Here is a 19,708-nt window from a genome sequence, read left to right as displayed (position 1 = left end):
TCTTATTAGCCACAACATTTCCAAATCTTCATCTCAATTAGTTCATGAGAATTAGATCAACAACGAGAAAATTCACAAACACAAGCTCCTCAAATTCATCTCATAATAGTGAAAAGCCTCATGTTCCATCACCTAAACTCTCAAGCATATCAACTACCTCATCTTCCTCCCAAGAATCTTCTTATAGAACACCTATAGATGATGCATTTATTCTAAACCCTTAGCCTATTTGTGTGATTCTCCTACTATTCCTTCAAGAATCTCAACCAAGAGTGTCTTCTACTGAAGGATCATTGGCTGCTAAAGAAGAGGTTGGTGTGTCTAGGAGCAGAAGGAAGTTTATTCCTAATAGAAGAAGTATGGAGTAGAAAATCAAGAGGAAAGAAGAGAAGACATATGTAAAAGGGAATGAAGAACAAGAGGAAGAAGTAGATTTTGATGCAAAAAATGGAGATATCTTAAGAAGAAGCGCATGTGGGTTGCTTTTCAAGAATGGAAGAACATAGGTGTAATGGGTGGCAAATACTACAACCTCAATGAGGTTGAAGATGAAGGATGACCAGTTAAGAGTCTCATTATCAATGAAGAGAGGATGAGTTTGTTCAACATTCGAGAACCAATGTATCCAAGGCTTGTGAGAGTTGTCTATGCCTCATCATATCAAGCCAAGGGTGAGAATGATGCATGACCCCTTAAGGGGCAATTTCTTACCACTGATGTGTTAGTAAACCTTGAAGGATTGGCAGTGTATCTGAATCTTCCCAATGAAGGATTACAGCTGTTTCATAACAACTCTTTTGAGTTGGTTGGAACCTCTCGAAAAGATGTTGTAACTCACTTCATTGGGAAGAACAATGTGGATGTTAAGTCCAAAGATCTTCCTCCTATGGTTAGATTTATTTATAACGTGTTGCCTTGTCATTATGCCCAGAGGAGGAGGGACTGTTGTAAAAGTAACAGATCAAAATCTTTTGGTTTTGTACTTTCTGGTGATGGAAAAACAGAAGAAGCTCGACTTGACCTATCTAATTGCAAAGTACATGACCTCCACCAGAAAACACACAGTCTTACCTACCTATGGGATGTTGCTCACTACAACTTCATTTAAAAATGGAATTCATAACTAATTTCGTAGGCTCATCATATTCAAATTTGATGATGAAAAATCTACGTTAACCACTCTTGAACGGATTTCGTATTCTAAGATAGATTTGGACCGACGAATTTTGATGATTTCAGTTATGAAGATATCTAGTCGATTTAATCTGACTATTTGTGTCAATGTTGATTTCAATTTTGATGTTACTGAATCGATTTCAATTTTGAAGATTCCGGGACAATTTCAATTTTAAGATGTTGCGACAATTTTAATTTTGAAGATATTGAGACAATTTTATTTTGAAGATTCCGAGACCATTTTAATATCAGTATGAGTCGTCATTCCGAAGTAGGAATAGTGTTGGAGGCTCTTTGCTCCTGTAATAAATTGTACTTACGATTAGTTTATTTATCAGAGTACAACACGAGTCATTGTTAAAGTAAAAACTTATAATGCAATAGTTAAGGAATTGAGAGTGAAGATAGAGATATATTTTTATCTAATGGATGAATAACTAATTTAAAAATACAAATTAAATATTTACTTCTCTAAATAACCATGTCATTTAATTAAACAAACATGATAATTACTTCAAATCCGAAAAAATGTTATAAATACGTAAAATATTTAAAAATCTTATCATCACATGTCATGATCTTTTATAGCATAAATTTAGGATTTGAGAGCTAAGATAAGATATACATATATTTTTGGTGTAATGGATAAATAACAAACAGAGTATTAAAAGGTGCTATAATAATGGTAACTAACCAGTCGAATTAATTTACAAATCTGAAATAAAATTAAGTTGAATATTCAAGAATCAAATTTTAAGTTGAAAATCGGTACCCAGACATAATTTGAAATAACATTAGGCCAAATTGCAAGAAAAGCAAGTTTAGCTAGCAACGTCCAAAATGCAAGTTTAACGAGAATGAGATAATCTCATTGAATAAATCTAAAACAAGTGCGTACATAAATTTCTAAATGCAAGTTTAAATTATTTCATTTAAATTTCTATTTTTATTTATTTATTGTCATTTTAGTTTAACATAGGCTAATATTAACATTTAAAATATATTATTTATCAAGAAAGTCTACCTCAGATGATTTAATAACATAGGTAATTTTTTTTTAAACATCTTAGGACTTGAATTCAATTTTTAGGTAACACAAAAATTACATATAATTTTTTAAAATTTTAAACTAATATACAGTAGTTCACGCATATTAAACTTTTAAAATATTATTTAAAATTTCCTTAATTTCAAATATCTCTTTAAGGTGGTTTACTGAAGTAAGGTATTAATTACGATTTGTTTTGTTTACTAGTCGTTCGGAAATGTGGAGATCTTGACTCGTAAACGAAGTGATTTTTGCATTTTACTAGAAAAGAAAAATTGACTGAAGACACAAACAGAAGACATCGCGTTCACATAGGCGGTACTGTTGACATGCTTGACTGAGACTCTGGGTCCCATGATACTCTGATTTCATATTATTTTACAATTTATTTATTTCATTTTCTTTCTTACGAACGAATACATTCTTAATAATATGAGATTTACATCACTTTTATATTTTATTTTAATTTAAATTTTTTATATCAATTCACTTTTTTTTTTTCTATTTCTTCTCATTTTATCGAATGGATCCTTGGAATACGAAACTCTTTTTTTGAGCCTACACTTACACACACAACACAAACCCTCTACGCGAAAAGTTTTTTTCTCTCAAAAGGGTTTAAAGACCTTTCCTTTACCTAACTTTGTCTCTTTCTACTTCAGCCATCTCTTCTCTGCCTCAACCAGCGATGGTGGAATTTTGAGCCTTTCCCTTGAAATCAATGCATGTAAAGACTAAAGCTTTGATGATGCATATTGGTTTTTCGTTAGCACATTCATGTGGGTCATTGCGTGCTTCTATTAGTTTCAGCAAAGTGGCAAAAGGGTCTGTGTTTGTTTGACTTGAGGAGGGTTCTTCTTTTTATTAAGTGCAAAGGTAGCTGCGTTGTGTGTGTGAGTGTGTGTGTGTTTTTTTTTTTTTTTTTTTCATTTTGAGGCATGAACTACCTTGTGGGGTAGATTTTGATTTTCAAACCTTAAGTGATAGCACCCCATTTGGCAAAAGTGAGGATTTTTGTTTTTTGGAGAACGCAAAAGGATGATTCAGTTGTTGTTCATGGTGATTTTTGTCGAGGGGGTTCTGGCATTTCTTTTGTTGGTTAAGATAGGACCTTTGAGAGATCTTGTGATAAAGAGCCTGGATCAGTTGAAGATGGGGAAGGGTCCAGCTACAGTGAAAACCATTGCTGGTACCATGTCGGTGATTCTCCTTTCAAGTCTCATGAGCATTGTCAAGATCCAGAACAAAGGTGCTAAACTTGGTACTATGTCGCCCATGGATCAAGTTCTGTGGAGAACTCATTTGCTCGAGGCTTCACTGATGGGTGTGTTCATACTCCTTTCATCTGTGTCATTTGCATCCCTGTTTATTATTTTAGTACACTTTATTATTTTGCTTCACTGCTTGCCATTTATGTCAGTTCTAAACTACAAGGATTAGTGTTGATGCACATGCTAGTTCCTAAAAGCAATGTTTTAAATTCTGGTTGTCTTGTGCCTGTAGTTGCGTTGCAGCTGTTGTAGGTTGATGTGGTGATACCGTGACCACATCTGGTTATGTGGTTGGCTGGTAATTTAAAACCTTTCATGACAGATAACAAAATAATGTGCCAGGGTGTTGCAGGTCCATGGTTTTCTTTTAATAGTTTTTCTCATGCAATGAATGTGTGTGTATGGATAGTAGAAGAACATTCTTCTGCGTATGGTTTTTGTGGTTGTGGTATTTTTCTCTAAATTGTTGTGTCAGGTTCACCAAATATGGTTGATTTATTAATATCTCTGTATAACTGTTTGATTTGAGCTCTGTCATTGAACTTGTTTTAGAAAATATATATTTATAATCTCTTCAATTTACAAAGAAACTGAAGGAATATTGGTCATTATTAAGTTGCTATTAGAAAATTGACATATAAAAATTCTTTTTGTCTCATTATTACTCCGCATAGTTCTGATTCTTATTCTTCCTGAATTTAACCGTGTCTTATTTGGTGCTCATGAGTCATGGTGTTCCATACACAGGAGTAGGGAATTGTAGATTTGTAATAGGAGAATAAAATTGGAGGAGGGGGGGGGGGGGGGGGTGTTAGAAGAGGATGGTTGTGGGCTCGAGAATTCTCATTATAAATGGATTAGCTCTCATGTTCTTCATTTTTCGATATAAAGTACCTTTTTTGTTCCTAAATTCTGATCCGGACCTTACACATATGCATTATACATGTATAGAAGTAATAGTTCGTAATTTTAAATCTGCCAGATTTTGTGATTGAATATTTAGTTGATTCTGATTAAAATCACTTCTGTAACATCACACACATGTTTGTATAAATTAATCGTAACTCACGAATTTTGGATTTATTCTTTAATTTATTTGTTTATTGATCTTTCTTCCCTGATAACTTTGTGGTGCACATAAAACGAGTACTGAATATTAATATCACATAGAACTTCAGTAGATGAGAGCCCATTCTTAAGAGTAATGTTGTTAGGGGCGAGGAGGTCCTATGTAAATGGGAGTTCCTCAACATTAAACCGATATGGGACTCAACTACTACATCAATCCTGCCAATTTGTAAAGTGCAGTGAACCCATTCCTGACTCCACAGGGTGGATAAACTGGGTTTTGACACCACTTGATGTAGAGGATAGCTAATTCCTAAAAGGTAGATTATTAATAGGAGAGCCTCTATGTGGGAATTTCCATGTCTCAGACCCAACTGATATTTGACCTACTCCCATATGTCAATTTAGACTTCTTAAAATGTGGGAATCGTGATTTCAATATATGTACATACTATACACTATATAGTGTTGCTATGTTTTAAGAAATAAATTAATTTCCCCCCAAGGATAGTAATAGCAAGCATAATGCGAAAGTCAATGTAGCAGAATTTAGATCCTACTCAAGATTAGGAGGGGGATGAAATATCGTAAATCATAGGATTATAGCATGGATCATATGATCTTACCTAAAATGCAAAATTATATTAAAAAAATATATGCATAAAAGTAACATATACCGCAAATAACCTTAAAATCACTAATAAAAGTAAACTTAAATTGAAAATGCATAAAACTCATAAATCACAACCTAACAATTCCAAATATAAAAACATAAGATTGGAAAAATGATAGTTGTAAACAAAAAGAACAAAGAACAAAATCGTGTATATATGAAGTTGTCAAATATTTCCCACTGGAAGACATTTCCAACCAGTCTGCAGCAGTAGCACGGTGAACAGATCAGAACAGAATAGTGAGTTCACTATGAACCAGAGCGTACAAAGCATTGGCATTTCTCTTGTTCGAAGTGTTGGAATTTCAGACATGTGTCCAACATCGACACTTTCCCAACACCTGTCCAACACATGTTGGGCACCATTATCGTTGGGAAGTCCCACATCGCCTGCCTCAATTCTTGGAGTGTAGCTTATATATTTGTTGGACAACTTCACTTAATGTCAATTTGTTTTAAGATTAAAGCTAACAAGGTATCAAAGCCTGTAGCCCATCTTCATGAATCACCGCCTATTCTGGTAGACATTTGTGGAGGTGGTTGTTCTTGGGCTATTGGTTTTAATTACGATGAAATTTAACCCTTAATTAATAGGTGTACATTTAAAAAATTATTTTTTGTTGGCTTTAGTTGAGCCAACACCTCCATATAGGTGGCCATACTTTGGTACTAAAAGAAAGCATTCATCTTAGAAAAGGCAACTTACGAGGGTCTCATTATCATGGAAAAAAGGTGAATATGCAATGTGGGGGGGGTCTTGGTGTGTGCTATACTTTGGACATTAGGTGTTGGAGTGTCCATGTCACATTTGTGCTGGTGAACTCTGAACAGAAGAACACGAACCCAAGTCCAGAACAGAACTTTTGAAGAAGCGGCCAGTCAGAGAGGAACCTAGATGAACTCAGAACCAAACAAGACAAAACGAAGAGAGTGAGACAATGAAGACAAACCCGTAGACCAGAATTTTTGGAGAGAAAAGATGAAATGAAAAAGAGGCAGAAAATGAAGACAAATGAGGCAGATTGTGCTGCCTTAGAATTTACATTTGATGGGTTAAAAAAAACAAGAGGGTAGACTTTTTTTAATGAAAAAAAGGGTTTCATGAAGCACGTTAAGATCGGGTGTTTTAAGTGATCTTACATGTAAGTTCATTTGATTCCAAAGTTCCCACAAAATGAGCTGCAACATGAAATCAGGATTGCCCAGCCTTCAGAAAATTGTAAAACTGCAATGTTACATTAAAGACCATGATTTTGACTTTTGGTGGCAGTATTGAAAACAGCTGATTAAGCAGTGTATAAAATTGAATAAGCTGATATGGGCTTTTGGTTGAATGGTAATATAAAACATCATTTACTGGTATTATTCGTCTCATGCTTCACAATCATCGGGTTGGAGAAATACCCATGCAGGTCAAAACATAATTAGGATGATGTAATAATACCAATTAATGCTTCTTAATGTGTGCCAAATGCATGGTAAATACTATTATATGGGTTTTATTCTATTGGTTTTTGTACTGTGTTTTTAGTTAGAGTTGTTTGTAGAAATTTCAGAAGTTCTGATCAGGGATTTTTTCGGTCTTGTGTTACACTTCTTAAAATATGGATAAAGTATATACTATTAGGTGGGTTTTCCTCCATTGACTTTCATAACTAAGGTTCTGACACTTGTAGAATTTGAAGTATAGACCAAATATTATAGGATAAGTATTGGAAGTATCTGCATCTGCTGTTATGATGTTTTATGTACTTATTTTTTGGTAGAGATATGGTGTTTTAGTTTCCCAATTGCCACGTTGGCATATGTATTCTATTGTTCAAGTTTATTCTGTACTTGAGTTTATAATAAGCTTGATGCCTGTACAATCTTATACTTTTATTTCTAGGCCTTGTTCAGTTTGATGCTGTGAGGACACTGGACACCAATTTTCTTGTATGTTTCTTAGGGCCTGTTTAGTTTAAGGAAATGATTTTGTTTTCATTAGTAATTAATTACAAAAAACAGGAAATAAAGTGAAAATAAAGTGACACTTGTAGTTATTTGTGAAAACAGAAAATGAGATAAAAACATTTCCTGAGACCAAACAGGCCCTTAGAATAAGCATACATCTTAAACTAGATTATCTTGTCTTACATGAATTAATATGGTCTTGCAGGTTTTACATTATTCCTTGGATTCCTAATTGATCGTACCCACCATTATCTTCAAAAGCTTATTAATTTAAGGAGTAATGCGGGAGCTTCAAAAGAAGAATTGGAAAACCTTAAAAAAGAAACTGTCCAACTTAAAGAAAAGGATGAGAAAGCATCCAAGGAGATTAAACAGCTAAAGGAAGAACTTTCACATCTGTCCAAAAGTTTGGAAAAGATAAAATTGGAATCTGAAGAGAAGGATAAGAAAGTTGAGACCGCCGAAGCACATGTTGCTTCCCTCCAAAAGCAAGCTGCAGATCTACTGCTTGAATATGATAGACTCTTAGAAGACAACCAAAACCTTCAGGCTCAAACACTGGGACACAAGAGTTGAGGAATGACTGAGATGCATTGATAAACAAAGTTTTGGGGGTGAGACTTCATTAGGACCATCCCTAGTTTTGTTGCTAAATCTTTATTTTGGAAAAAAAGTACTTGTTTGGTCCTTTTTGAGAATGCAACATTGACCAAGAGTGCTCTCTGCTTAAGTTTATAAGTCTTACAGTTCATTTTTAGTTTGTACACAATTTTCTTCTTAGATCATCGTTTTACAATTGCTCCATCTAGTTTTTGTTTTTACCCCCTCCTTTTATTGTTTGGATGAATATATTGAAGGGTTATTGGCAGGACAGATACTTCTCAAGAATTAGGAAAGGATTTGTTGAATTTCAACATGATAACTGTGCCCTGGGGTGCATCTGGCCATTCCATTTTGTGCATAAACATTAAGCACACTTGTTAGGACTTCGGAGTAATATTGTTGGTTCTGCTGCTATCTGCACCCATTGCTTCTCAGGTCAAAAAATGCATATAATGCATTTGTTAGCTAAACAAGTATACATACAAATATGAGACATAGATAACAGTTAGGTGCAATATGTTGTTTCAAACTGTTATATGTTTGTGTCTATGATTTATATATGCATCAGTTCAGATTCACGTGTAAGAGACTAGATTATATATTTTATCTGAAAAGCTTACATTTAAAATAATTGGAGAGCTTTATGCTGCAAATTTTTGTTTTGAAATTCAACTAATCTAAGCCTGGAATGAAGTTTACCCAATTTGAAAAGATATGTTTCATTGTAAAGTGATGTGTAGCAGCTGAGTCCCATGATGAACGCGGCTGCTGAGTATGTATATGTTAAAAGTATATGTAGATGAGTCCCACATGGAAAGAAGCTGAGAGATGTTTATAGAAGCAAGTATACAAATCAAGCCTGATTAGCAGCATTGAAGCATACATACCTGGACCGGGCCAATGGGCTAACAAGAAGGTCCGTGACCTAGACAGGTGACCTTCATTGCACTTGGAAGGGTGCTGGTCTAAGGTCTCCTTCCTCTAGAAGGAGATCCTATGTCATATTTTTAGACAGTGGGAGTTTGTGTTCGTACGGCTCCCTACAATACAACTAAATAATGAATTTTTGTTTATAGAATTGTTAGTAAATTAGTGAATATTCATATGGCTAGGGATAGGTATTGTCCTTAATTTGCTTTTTTGACTAGAGGACTGTTGTTATATGCAGTGTGCATCTTGCTTGTATTGTCAATAAGGTTATGCAGTCCAAGAATTTATGAACTGCTTCTCAAGCTTTCTTGTGAAGTGTTTTTTTTTTCCTCTTTTTTTTATTATTTGTGGAAATCAAAGATAATTTTTTGTGGATAAAAAAAAAAACTTCACAAGAAAGCAGGGGAAGGGCATGACAGCGATGACGACCTTTTTAAATTGTTTTAGGGTGGATCAAGGGGACAGTTCTCTAGACACTTATTAATCGGCTTAAGCAAAAGGTAAAAATGGGTAATGAAAGTAGAAATTCACGCCAACATTCTCCATGATAGTGTATTTGTGTTTTGAATTCATCCATTACCCTTAGTTCTGGATTTTATGTGTTATGCTCATGACTATTACCTTGTGTTGCTAGATATTTGTGTTTTAATTTAAAATTTATAAATATATATTAATTCTATTTTATAAAATAGACTATTTATTTTAGATTTTCTTAAGATTTTGTTTTAATGAGTCAACTAGTTTGTTACGCTTGTTTTATATTTTTATTTGCTGCACAAGGTGATCCATGCCTATATATATCTCTATTTTCTTTTTTAAAAAAGAACAACACAAGTAGATAACTTCGTTCCTTTCTCCCAAATATCTTCTCTTTCTTTTCCTATAAAAACTTATTTTTTAGAGTAAGAGCATTGGTGTTCAGAAGGTTCGGGGATCTCTTCGCTGCACACGATCGAAACCAATGAGTTGTCGTATCTTGGGAGAGGAGCGCAATCGAATTTTTCTATGAGGGCAGTGAGGCGTTTTCCCTTTAAGGATAACATTTACGCGCTTCAACCCAGACTATATTTTTCTTCCCCTAATTTATTTTCATTGTTCTTATTGTATGATATATATTGCATTGTTGATTTATGTGGTGTCAATCAAATTATTTCGCTACTGTTATTTTGTTATTTAATTCAAGACTATGCATCTTCTTCTTATTTATTTCTTTCATTTTATTTTAATTTGTTCCCAACAATCATAGAGAGAAAAGTTATTTCACTTTCTTCTTGCATAGTCTTTTCTGCTGTAGCATTCTATCTTATCAAAATGTTTATCATGAATATGATTTTGTCATTTTCTGATTAGCCTAGAAAAAAATTACGGGTGAAAATGCAATGCATTATGTTTCATTAAAAATGTTTTTATTATATTATTTTATTTCCTGAAATTTTAAATTAGTATGAGATTGTTGAAAAATATTTTCTTTGTCAATTGTATTTTTGTTTAAGGTAAAATGCTTTTAGAATTAGTTTATGTGAAAAACTAAAAACATCTCACTACTTTCATTCTTGCCTTAGAAAGTTATCTTTTACTTGGTCAAATGATCCTATGAACACAAGTCTTTAAAATCAGGACGTTTGTTGTTTCGTTTTTTAATTTCTATTGTTTAACATTATTATTATTACTACAAATATTTTGTTGCTACATGTTGACTTATTGTCTCTTTATATATAACTCATTGATAAAAGATAAGCCTGTGAAAATATAACACACAAAAACAATAAAATAAACACTTTGGTGAAGCTTTACATTCTGCATGTGGTATTCTTAATAGAGTACCTTATAAAAAAAATTTAAAAAAACATCTTTATGAGCTATGGAGAAAAAGAGAACCAAATATGAAATACCTTAAAGTGTGGGGGTGTCTATTAAAGGTTAATATCCCTATTAATAAGAAAAGGAAAATTGAAAAAAAAAATCTTAATTGTATTTTGTTGGAAATTTTTTACATAATATTTCTTATAGATTCTTAGTTGTTAATTCAGAAGTGACTAAAATTTCTAATGTTACTATTATGCAATCTAAAGATGTCATTTTCTTTGAAAATCTGTTTCCTTAAAAAATAAATCGTTAAATCTTTATATGGTTTGAAACAAGCTCCAAAGCAATGACACAAAAGTTTGATTAAGTTATTCTTTTGTATGATTTTCAAATTAATGATAGTGATAAATGTGTATATGTGAAACAATTTGATGATAATGGATGTGTCATTTTATGTTTGTATCTGGATAACATATTGATATTTGGTAGTAATATGCATTTCATAAATGATGTGAAGTCCTTATTGTTTAGAAACTTTGACATAAAAGACCTTGGTCAAGTAGATGTGATTTTGGGAATTAAGCTTATAAAGAAAAATGATGGCATGACTTTTATCCAATCTTATTATGTTGAAAAGCTATTGAAGAAGTTTAATTATTTTGATGCGAAACATGCTTTTACTCCTTATGACTCATCCATCAAGTTAAAGAAAAATTCGAGTAAAGGAATTTCTTCACATAAATATTCTCAAAGTATCGATTCTTTGTTGCATTTGACAAACTTCTCTAGGCCTGTCTGATATTGCACATGCAGTTGGTAGATTGGAAAGTAATTGAGGCATTTAGTGATACAAAATTGAAGTTTTGATTTCGATGAAATAAAATTGACAAGCAGTTATGTCTTTGCTTTAGCTGGTTGTGTAGTATCATGAAAATCTACTAGACAAATTATTATTTCACATGAAAGCAAAAATTATTGCTTTAAATACTGCTACTAGTGAGACTGAATTTCTTAAAAATGTATTATGCGATTTGTCATTGTTGAATAAGCGTATACCTCCAATTCCATTGCATTGTGATAGTCAAATTGCTATATCTAAAGTGACTAGCAAAGTTTTAATGAAAAAAGAAGACACTTAAGAGTGAGACATAAGTCTATAAGAAATTTGATTTATCATGGTGTCATTTCTCTTGACTTTGTCAGGTCAGAAAATAATATTACGGATCCGCTTACAAAAGGGTTGACGCATCAACAAGTACTTGAGTCATCGAGAGGAATGAGACTAAAGCCCATTATTTAGTTACAACAATGGACACCCGTCTCCGTGTGATTGGTGATCCCATGAATGGAGTTCAACGGGTAGCAACAAAATTGTTTGTTGACTAAAGTACACCAAAATAAAATTTGGCGGAGTTGTTTTGTTTCTCATTCCTATGACGAGGTGTATTATAAATTGTGGCAATATTAAGGTTGAGGTATTTATATAGGTGTATTTTTTGGTAAAAAAAAAAACCTCTTAATGAATCCGATGACAATTATTGTAGGGGTGGGGGTCACAAACCACTCTTTGAGGATTCACCTAGTGAGTGTGGTGGTGGGGCCACCACTGTGAGATATGGGTTAATCTCTAAGTGACACTCACAAAACAAGATACAAGCACAGAGTCATGTAACGTGCTACCACTGATTAGAACCTAATTGAACGTCAATATTGTAGGGGTTGTCTACTAAAATTCGGTTAAAGAATGTGTAGTTCAAGACAATTACGTCACTACATTTTTCTCGGGTGGAAGTTCATAAACACTAGGTATAATGTTCAAACTCGGAAGGTTCGTTATACTGAAATACAATATCGCATGCTCTTTCTCTTATGTTTCTATACAAATTATCTTTTAGAAAATATATTTTAAAATTTTAAATTATGTGGGAGAATGTTGGTAAATATTTGTGTTTTAATTTAAAATTTATAAATATATATTAATTATATTAATTCTATTTTATAAAATAAACTATTTATTTTAAATTTTCTTAAGATTTTGTTTTAATGAGTCAATTAGTTTATTACGTTTGTTTCAACAACTATAGGTTGGTTTTCAATAGTCATATTTGCAACGATCATGTTTTTGTTTGCTACACAAGGTGATCTGTGCCTATATATATCTCTTTTTTCTTTTCTAGAAAAGAACAACACAAGCAGATAACTTCGTTCCTTTCTCCCAAACATCTTCTCTTTCTTTTTCTATAAAAACTTATTTTTTAGAGCAAGAGCATTGGTGTTTAGAAGGTTCGGGGATCCTTTCGCTGCACACAATCGGAACCAACGGGTTGTCGTATCTTGGGAGAGAAGCGCAATCAAATTTTCCTACCAGTGTAGTGAGGCGTTTTCTCTCCAAGGATAGCGTTTACGCGCTTCAACCCAGACTATATCTTTCTTCCCCTAATTTATTTTCATTGTTCTTATTGTATGATATATATTACATTGTTGATTTATGTGGTGTTAATCAAATTATTTCGCTACTGTTATTTTGTTATTTAATTTAAGACTATGCATCTTCTTCTTATTTATTTCTTTCATTTTATTTTAATTTATTTCCAACATATTTATGTTTTGAATTCATCCATTACCCTTAGTTTTGGACTTTATGTGTTATGCTCATGACTATTACCTTTCTGTTTTGGGGTGGTCACTAATAAAGATAAAAAGGATGAAAGACTCCCGTAGTAAGAGGTGAGTAAGAGGTGAGGATGAAGAAAGGGAGATGCTGTAACTAGATTTTTCATGTATTGAAATGCTTTATAAAATAGTGAGAGAACGGTGTTTATGTTTGAATGTGTGAATGAATGAATGGCAGAGATATTTGAAGACGAAGTGTGTGAGACTTTGAGTCGTGTGTGGCATTACAGCTAGAAAGCACCGATAGACCTAGGCAAGTATATGACATACGGAAATACACATTTTAAAACTTATATGATATGAAATGATTGTAATATAACTTAAAATTAGTTTAAGATTATTATGAAATACTATAAATCTTAAGATATTGGAGGGTATAAAAAGGACAGGATTCATTATAGACATAATACAATGTTATAGAAGGGCTGATGAATTTAGAGACAAATGGTGGGTTGGTGAGAAGTTGTACTCACATAAATAATATTTATTTGATTATAAAAATATTGATTAGAGGAGTTACAGTTTTCTTGTAACAAGAATTACTTCTTTTATTAAAAAATATATTTTTTTACCAATTGGCAAAGAGTACATACATCTATCAAAGAATATGACAACTTTAACTTGATTATTATTGCATCTAACTTATGTTACAAATTTATCTTAAATGTATTTATTTTTATTTAATAGAATTGGACAATTGAACAATACTAAGAAAATGGGTAAATAGTCATTTTCATTCATGAATGTGTAGAGCGCTGATAAATTCATTCCCAAAAGATGAAAATTTAAATTTTAGTTTCCGAAAGTGAAAAAAGTGCGATAAATCTATCCATTTGTTAACTTTTGTTACTATTAATAAAAGAGTCTACCTGACACATTGAAGGACGAAAATGATTATTTACTCAAAATATAATTTAATATTGATCTTTTTCCCTTTTAATCGTTACAAACATAATATTACGATCAATACTTAAAGAAAAAAATAAGCATGAGTTAAAACAAACATAATAATAATCATAATATTGATCAATAAGCATAACTTGTCTATTGTTTTGTCATTTTTAATATAGGTTAGGAACTTAATTAAGGAATAAAGTCTCTTCCTTAAACTAATTGTCAAAAAGTGAATTGAATGTTGGTGATTCGTCATCCACCTGATTGATCCGTCAAAATTTCCTCATCTACAAGTATTTTATCATAATCTCAATGCTTGATTTTTTTAATCAAAAGTTATAACTGCACTTTCCTCTACAGTGCATCTCCTCACTTTATTGGAGACAAATCTTGCATGATATTCGTTAGTTTCATAATTATAAAAATTATTTTTAAAACACAAGATTCATAAGAATATTCAAACAAGGAACTAAAATGTTGCAAATGTTGAATTAGTAACAAGAAGAAATATTATGTACGAGAAGTGAAATACAAATTCATCAATTGCTACACCTTCATCTTGGGCTAACATACTTATCTCAATCATGAGTATCTTAGTTTATAAAGCCACCACTATCATAAAGATCTTGACATTGATGAACGATCTTAGATCTCGTGCTTTTCATATAACTTTGCACATCATTTAAAGTAATCTAGAGATCTATCTCAAGAAATAAAATAAAATAAAATTATTACCAAGCAATTATTGTGCTATATAAAAGAGATATTGTTGACTATTTAAAAATGTCTCACTGACCCATCATTATTCTTAGAGTCTTGCCTACTTAAGTGTTGAAGTATCTTTGTAAGTATTCTGATCATCACAATAGATTTCACCAAACAATAAGATGGACTCCTCATTCCTTATCATCATCTAAAAAAAACTAGATCAATGTTCGACATCACTAGAAAGAATATGCATGTTGATGATGATCTCAGTCTCTTTAGACTGTGATTTTGAAAAATTAATCGGTTAAAATGTTTCTTATCCTTTCTTCTACATTTTCCGAATTTTTTTTGAATGTCTCTTAGAATTTATCTTGCTCATAATTAATTTTTCATCCATTTGTTTTTCTGCATTCATTACTTTGCATTGGTTCAACAATTTGCTCTTTTTACCAGATGATGTTTTATCTAAAAAGATGGGCAATGATATATGGTATTGAATTTGAAAGGGAATATTTTTTCTCTATTTAATGTGTTTGGTTACTGATACAAAATGCATCTCCTTTGTATCTTGCTTATTGATACAATGTTAGAATGGTTGAAAACTCTTCTTTAAATTTCTTTATATCTCTTTAATCAATTGATTTTTTTACAAAATAAAAATTTATTTTGATCTTATTACCTGCAAGATCTGTTGATATCAGAAAATAATTCATGTGGTGCTTCTCTTTGTTGGACAAGTGGTCTCAATAACTTAAGAGGAAGGTGAATTAAGTTTCACAATTTTCCCACTAACAAGCTTTAACCCCCCTTTTAAATGATATACTTAGAATGCAGAAGAAGAAGAAGAAGAAGAAGAAGTAATCAATTTAATAATGTTCTTTTAAATGCATAAGATAAAATTGATTGCAATAACACAAATGATATAAGAAAAGAGAGTTATGCAAACTCGATTTATACTGGTTCGGCCACGCCCTGTGCTTACGTCCAGTCCTCAAGTAACCCACTTGAGATTTTCCACTATCTTTATAAAAATCCTTTTTACAACTTCTGAACACCCAAGGAATATTTTTCCCTTGTGTTAAGGAAACTCACAATTCAAGAGACAACCAGTCTCTTGATTACAATTGACTTTCTGAGAAGAACAAAAAGATTTCTCTCCTTTAGAGTGGATAATACAATTCAAAGTTCCTGGATGAACTCTCAATAAATTTGTAAGTGTTCGTCCAAGAGTTGTTGAGAGAACATTTTACAATGAAGTTCTCTTGGAATATCTCTTTCTTGCTTTTTGAAATCAGACACACACATATATAGGCCCTTCGTGCCTTTTCAAAATGGTTTGAAGAGATGTGTCTTTTCAAAAAGCTTTTTCTAAATTTTTACAGGTTTCTGTTAATCGATTATACAGTTATATTTTGAAGGGTCATGACTTTTGAATTTGAATTTCTAGAGTTTCATTACTAGTAATCTATTACAAATATCTGGTAATCGATTACAGGTTCAAAATTCAAATTCATAACCCTTTTTAAAAGTTTTTTTTTAAAATTGTCTTTTGGTAATCGATTACACTGCCTGGTAATCGATTACCAGAGCCTTGGATGTCTTGGAAACACTTTAATTTGAGGCAAGACTTGATCTTGAGTTAATCCTGAAGCAAGGCTTTGTTTGTTGAAGCAACCTTGTATTAATCTTGAAGCAATGCTTATCCTTTGAAACAACCTTGTTTGATTCTTCTTTGGCATCATCAAAATCATGTTTTCATCCAAATGTATGCAAAGGGAATAATTTTAAAGTATAGAATTATCTGTTTATTAGAGAAATCATGTGTTCTTTCACTTTTGTGAATTTTTTGTTATTCATTGATCAAGAAGCATTTGTTCTATGCAAATAAACTAAAGTTTATGATCTTATATGAACTGCACAACTGTGCCATAAAATAATTTTAGATTTGTGTTTTTTCAAGGTGACCAAGAACTTAGCAAGAGTTTTGGACTTTTGGTGGTTGAGAAAAATGGTCAATAGAAGACTTTGGAGATTAAAAGTATAACCCACTATTAGAAAAAGAGGCTTCTATGACGCACATACGACGTCGGTCGCTAGAAACCATCTTAGAATAATAGACAGTGACATTTTTGTAATTATCATTTTGTAAACAACGATGGTGGAACAAAACCCTTCTTGAAATGGATCATACAATGACGACTCTTAGTATCACCGTCATAGAAATGATATATCCACGACGTTTTCTACTAACACTGTCGTGGACTTCAAAGTCAATTAAATGAAATCGTGCTTCAAGTCAGTCAGAGAACATCCCTGTTGCCGCGACGTAGCTAAGACATTCACAAACTATCATTCCTTCCTGAAACTGACCTCACGTCTCCAGCACTCACTGTCTATCGTATACCTTTCTTCCAAAATCGGTCTGTGGAACAACGTTCTGTGCTGCCATTTGGTTCAGCATGACTGTTGAAGGTTTGTTTTTAGGATCTCTTTATCGGCTGTAAGTTTAAAGCTTTATGGGGTTCTATGGGTTATGAATTGCTAGGGGTTGAATACACCATTTGAATGGACTTCTTTAATGTACTCCCATTTCGTATTTTGAACTTATTCATGGTATTTCAGCCCTAGGTCTACAAAACATGCAGTTGGTGTTACGATGGATTGTTCAGTTAGTTGGAGCCCCTACTGCTCCCTGGATAGGTAACATTATGATTTTGGATAGCACTGTGTTCTTGTTCCTGTTGTTGTGCTTGGTTTATACTCTGTTCTTCTTGCTTGATGGGTCAAATTCGTCTTTGAGTACCCATTGTTGTTGAGGCAGCTGATTGGGAAGTTCTTTGAATCAACAATCCCTTATTGATAATTTCATTGTATGGCAAGCAACTTCAGCCTAGGTGGCGGAAAAGTTGTATTTTGACTTCCTTAGTATCTTAGATAGTTTCTGCAAAACGGATTCTAGTTGTTTTCAAAGATTTTTGGATTCTATTATGTCTTTGTAAATCATGATTGAATTGAGTGGTTCTTTTTAAGGTCTGATTTAGAAGCAATGATCACAACAACACTGAGTCAGATCAAAGGGTCTTATACCAAAATTCACATCTAATTTTCCCATTTCAAGGAAAAATTGCTTGAGAAGTTGCAGTTCACTTACAAAGGAAAGATCCTCCCCAATTAATCACTATTAGAATATTAATATTAATACTAATGTAAGAAAAATAATAGCTATATGACAAAACTAATACATTGCCAAAATAGGAGGGTTTTTTCTTTTTTCTTTTTTTGGGATTTCTTGCTAGTACTGTCAAGGAAACAAACCTATATGTACACTTTCATGCAAATTATAGAACTGATTATACCTAACTCTAGAATGCTATCAAAACTCAATGCCAGTATTTATCTGAATGGAGAAGGAAGGGTGCCCAACGGAGGATGAACTCTTAGAACAAGATCCCAGTTCCCCATATTTCCATTCCACTTTGATCTGCCAATCTATAAGACAAACCAATTACATTATGATACATAAGCATTGTCCTTCCACAATGGACTTTGAAAATAATAGTTAGTACTGATAGAGTCCACAAATTTTCATTGTTATTGTTATTTCTCTGACTAAAATTAAGCACATATGCATATATGTATGTACATACTGACTCCTTCCACAATGCACATACTGACTAAAATTAATTGTATATTGACTCCTTTGGAACTGTATGAGTCATGAATTCATCAAACCTTCTATTCCATTGTCTAGGAGACTATTTCAAGCCATAGAGGGACCTTTTAAGCTTTCAAACATATTCCTCCTTGCCTCCAATTTCAAATCCCTTAGGTTGTTTCATCATAATAGTTTCATCTAACTCTCCATACAAGAATATTGTATTTACATCCATTTCTTCAAGTTGAACATCAAATTTAGTTTGACAATAAGTGAGAATACCTCATTGAAGTCAATTCCCTCCTTTTGAGTAAAGCCTCGGGAAACAATTCTCGCTTTAAATCTGTCATGTTCACACCTTTTATACCTTCTTTCTTTTTGAAAATCCATTTACAACTACCACCCTTGAACTAGTGGGCCTTTTTTTTTCATCAAATCCCATGTATTTTTGTCATACAAAGACTTAGTGTCTTCATCCATTGTAGTTTTTCACTTGTCCTTCTTTTTACTAGCTAAAGCATCAAATACCATGCACAACAGTGAGAGGGTGTTCTAGATGGTCCAGAGATCAACATCAACATAGTCAAGTGTTCCTTTTGTTCTCTATTAACCAACATTGAACTTTACTTTGTGGGCTTTCCTGTAGACATAGTCTTCACAGAATGTCAGCTTTTCCACTTTGTCTCCACATAGCAAATTCTATTTTTGCAGCTCAATCAGACCCTTTTCACTCATATGGCCCAACCTTATGTACCATAGCTTAGTCTTATACACCACCTTCTCTGATACAGAGGCTACTAAACCAATTACAATGTGACCTTCCATTGAATAGAGACTGTGCTTCCTTTAATTTTAGGTTTATTTTATCCCTTGCCTTGCTCATTCTCTACATACAAATGTAGACTTTTTTTTTGCACTAAATTTGATATATTGTAACATTTATATTACTTTTAATTTAATATTTTTTTAAATATAGGTATTGAGAAAAATAAATAAATTATTAAATTAAGAATAACATATAACAAAAAAAATATAAATATCATATATTAAGTGAAATATAAATTAATAGATCAAAATTAATATACATGCATTATTGCAAAAACGTCATTCTACATCGATTATTTGCTACATACAACGTCGGTTATTGACCGTCGTCATAACAAACGTCGTATTAGAATGTGCGAACATTCTAAGACGGTTGTCTCTACGACCATCTTAGAATGTAACACATTCTACATCGGTCCTATACA

General features: G+C 32.5%; 1 protein-coding gene and 1 non-coding gene across 2 annotated transcripts; both read left to right on the top strand.

The window, feature by feature from the left end:
- The first annotated feature begins 2,733 nt into the window (after window positions 1-2,733).
- On the top strand, window positions 2,734-7,953 carry LOC100793884 (uncharacterized). Its single transcript, XM_003552076.5, has 2 exons — window positions 2,734-3,548; window positions 7,395-7,953. The coding sequence occupies exons 1-2, from the start codon at window positions 3,263-3,265 to the stop codon at window positions 7,763-7,765; spliced, it is 657 nt and encodes a 218-aa protein (XP_003552124.1). The 5' UTR covers window positions 2,734-3,262; the 3' UTR covers window positions 7,766-7,953.
- A 718-nt stretch (window positions 7,954-8,671) lies between these two features.
- On the top strand, window positions 8,672-8,835 carry LOC113000251 (U1 spliceosomal RNA). The gene has a single exon (XR_003265542.1). It is a non-coding gene; the product is annotated as a U1 spliceosomal RNA (small nuclear RNA).
- Window positions 8,836-19,708: the final 10,873 nt, after the last annotated feature.

Source organism: Glycine max, chromosome 18 (genome assembly GCF_000004515.6).
Source record: "Glycine max cultivar Williams 82 chromosome 18, Glycine_max_v4.0, whole genome shotgun sequence".
Taxonomy (NCBI): domain Eukaryota; kingdom Viridiplantae; phylum Streptophyta; class Magnoliopsida; order Fabales; family Fabaceae; genus Glycine; species Glycine max.
Note: the sequence above shows the minus strand (reverse complement) of the source record. Positions and strands in the feature narration are given on the sequence as shown.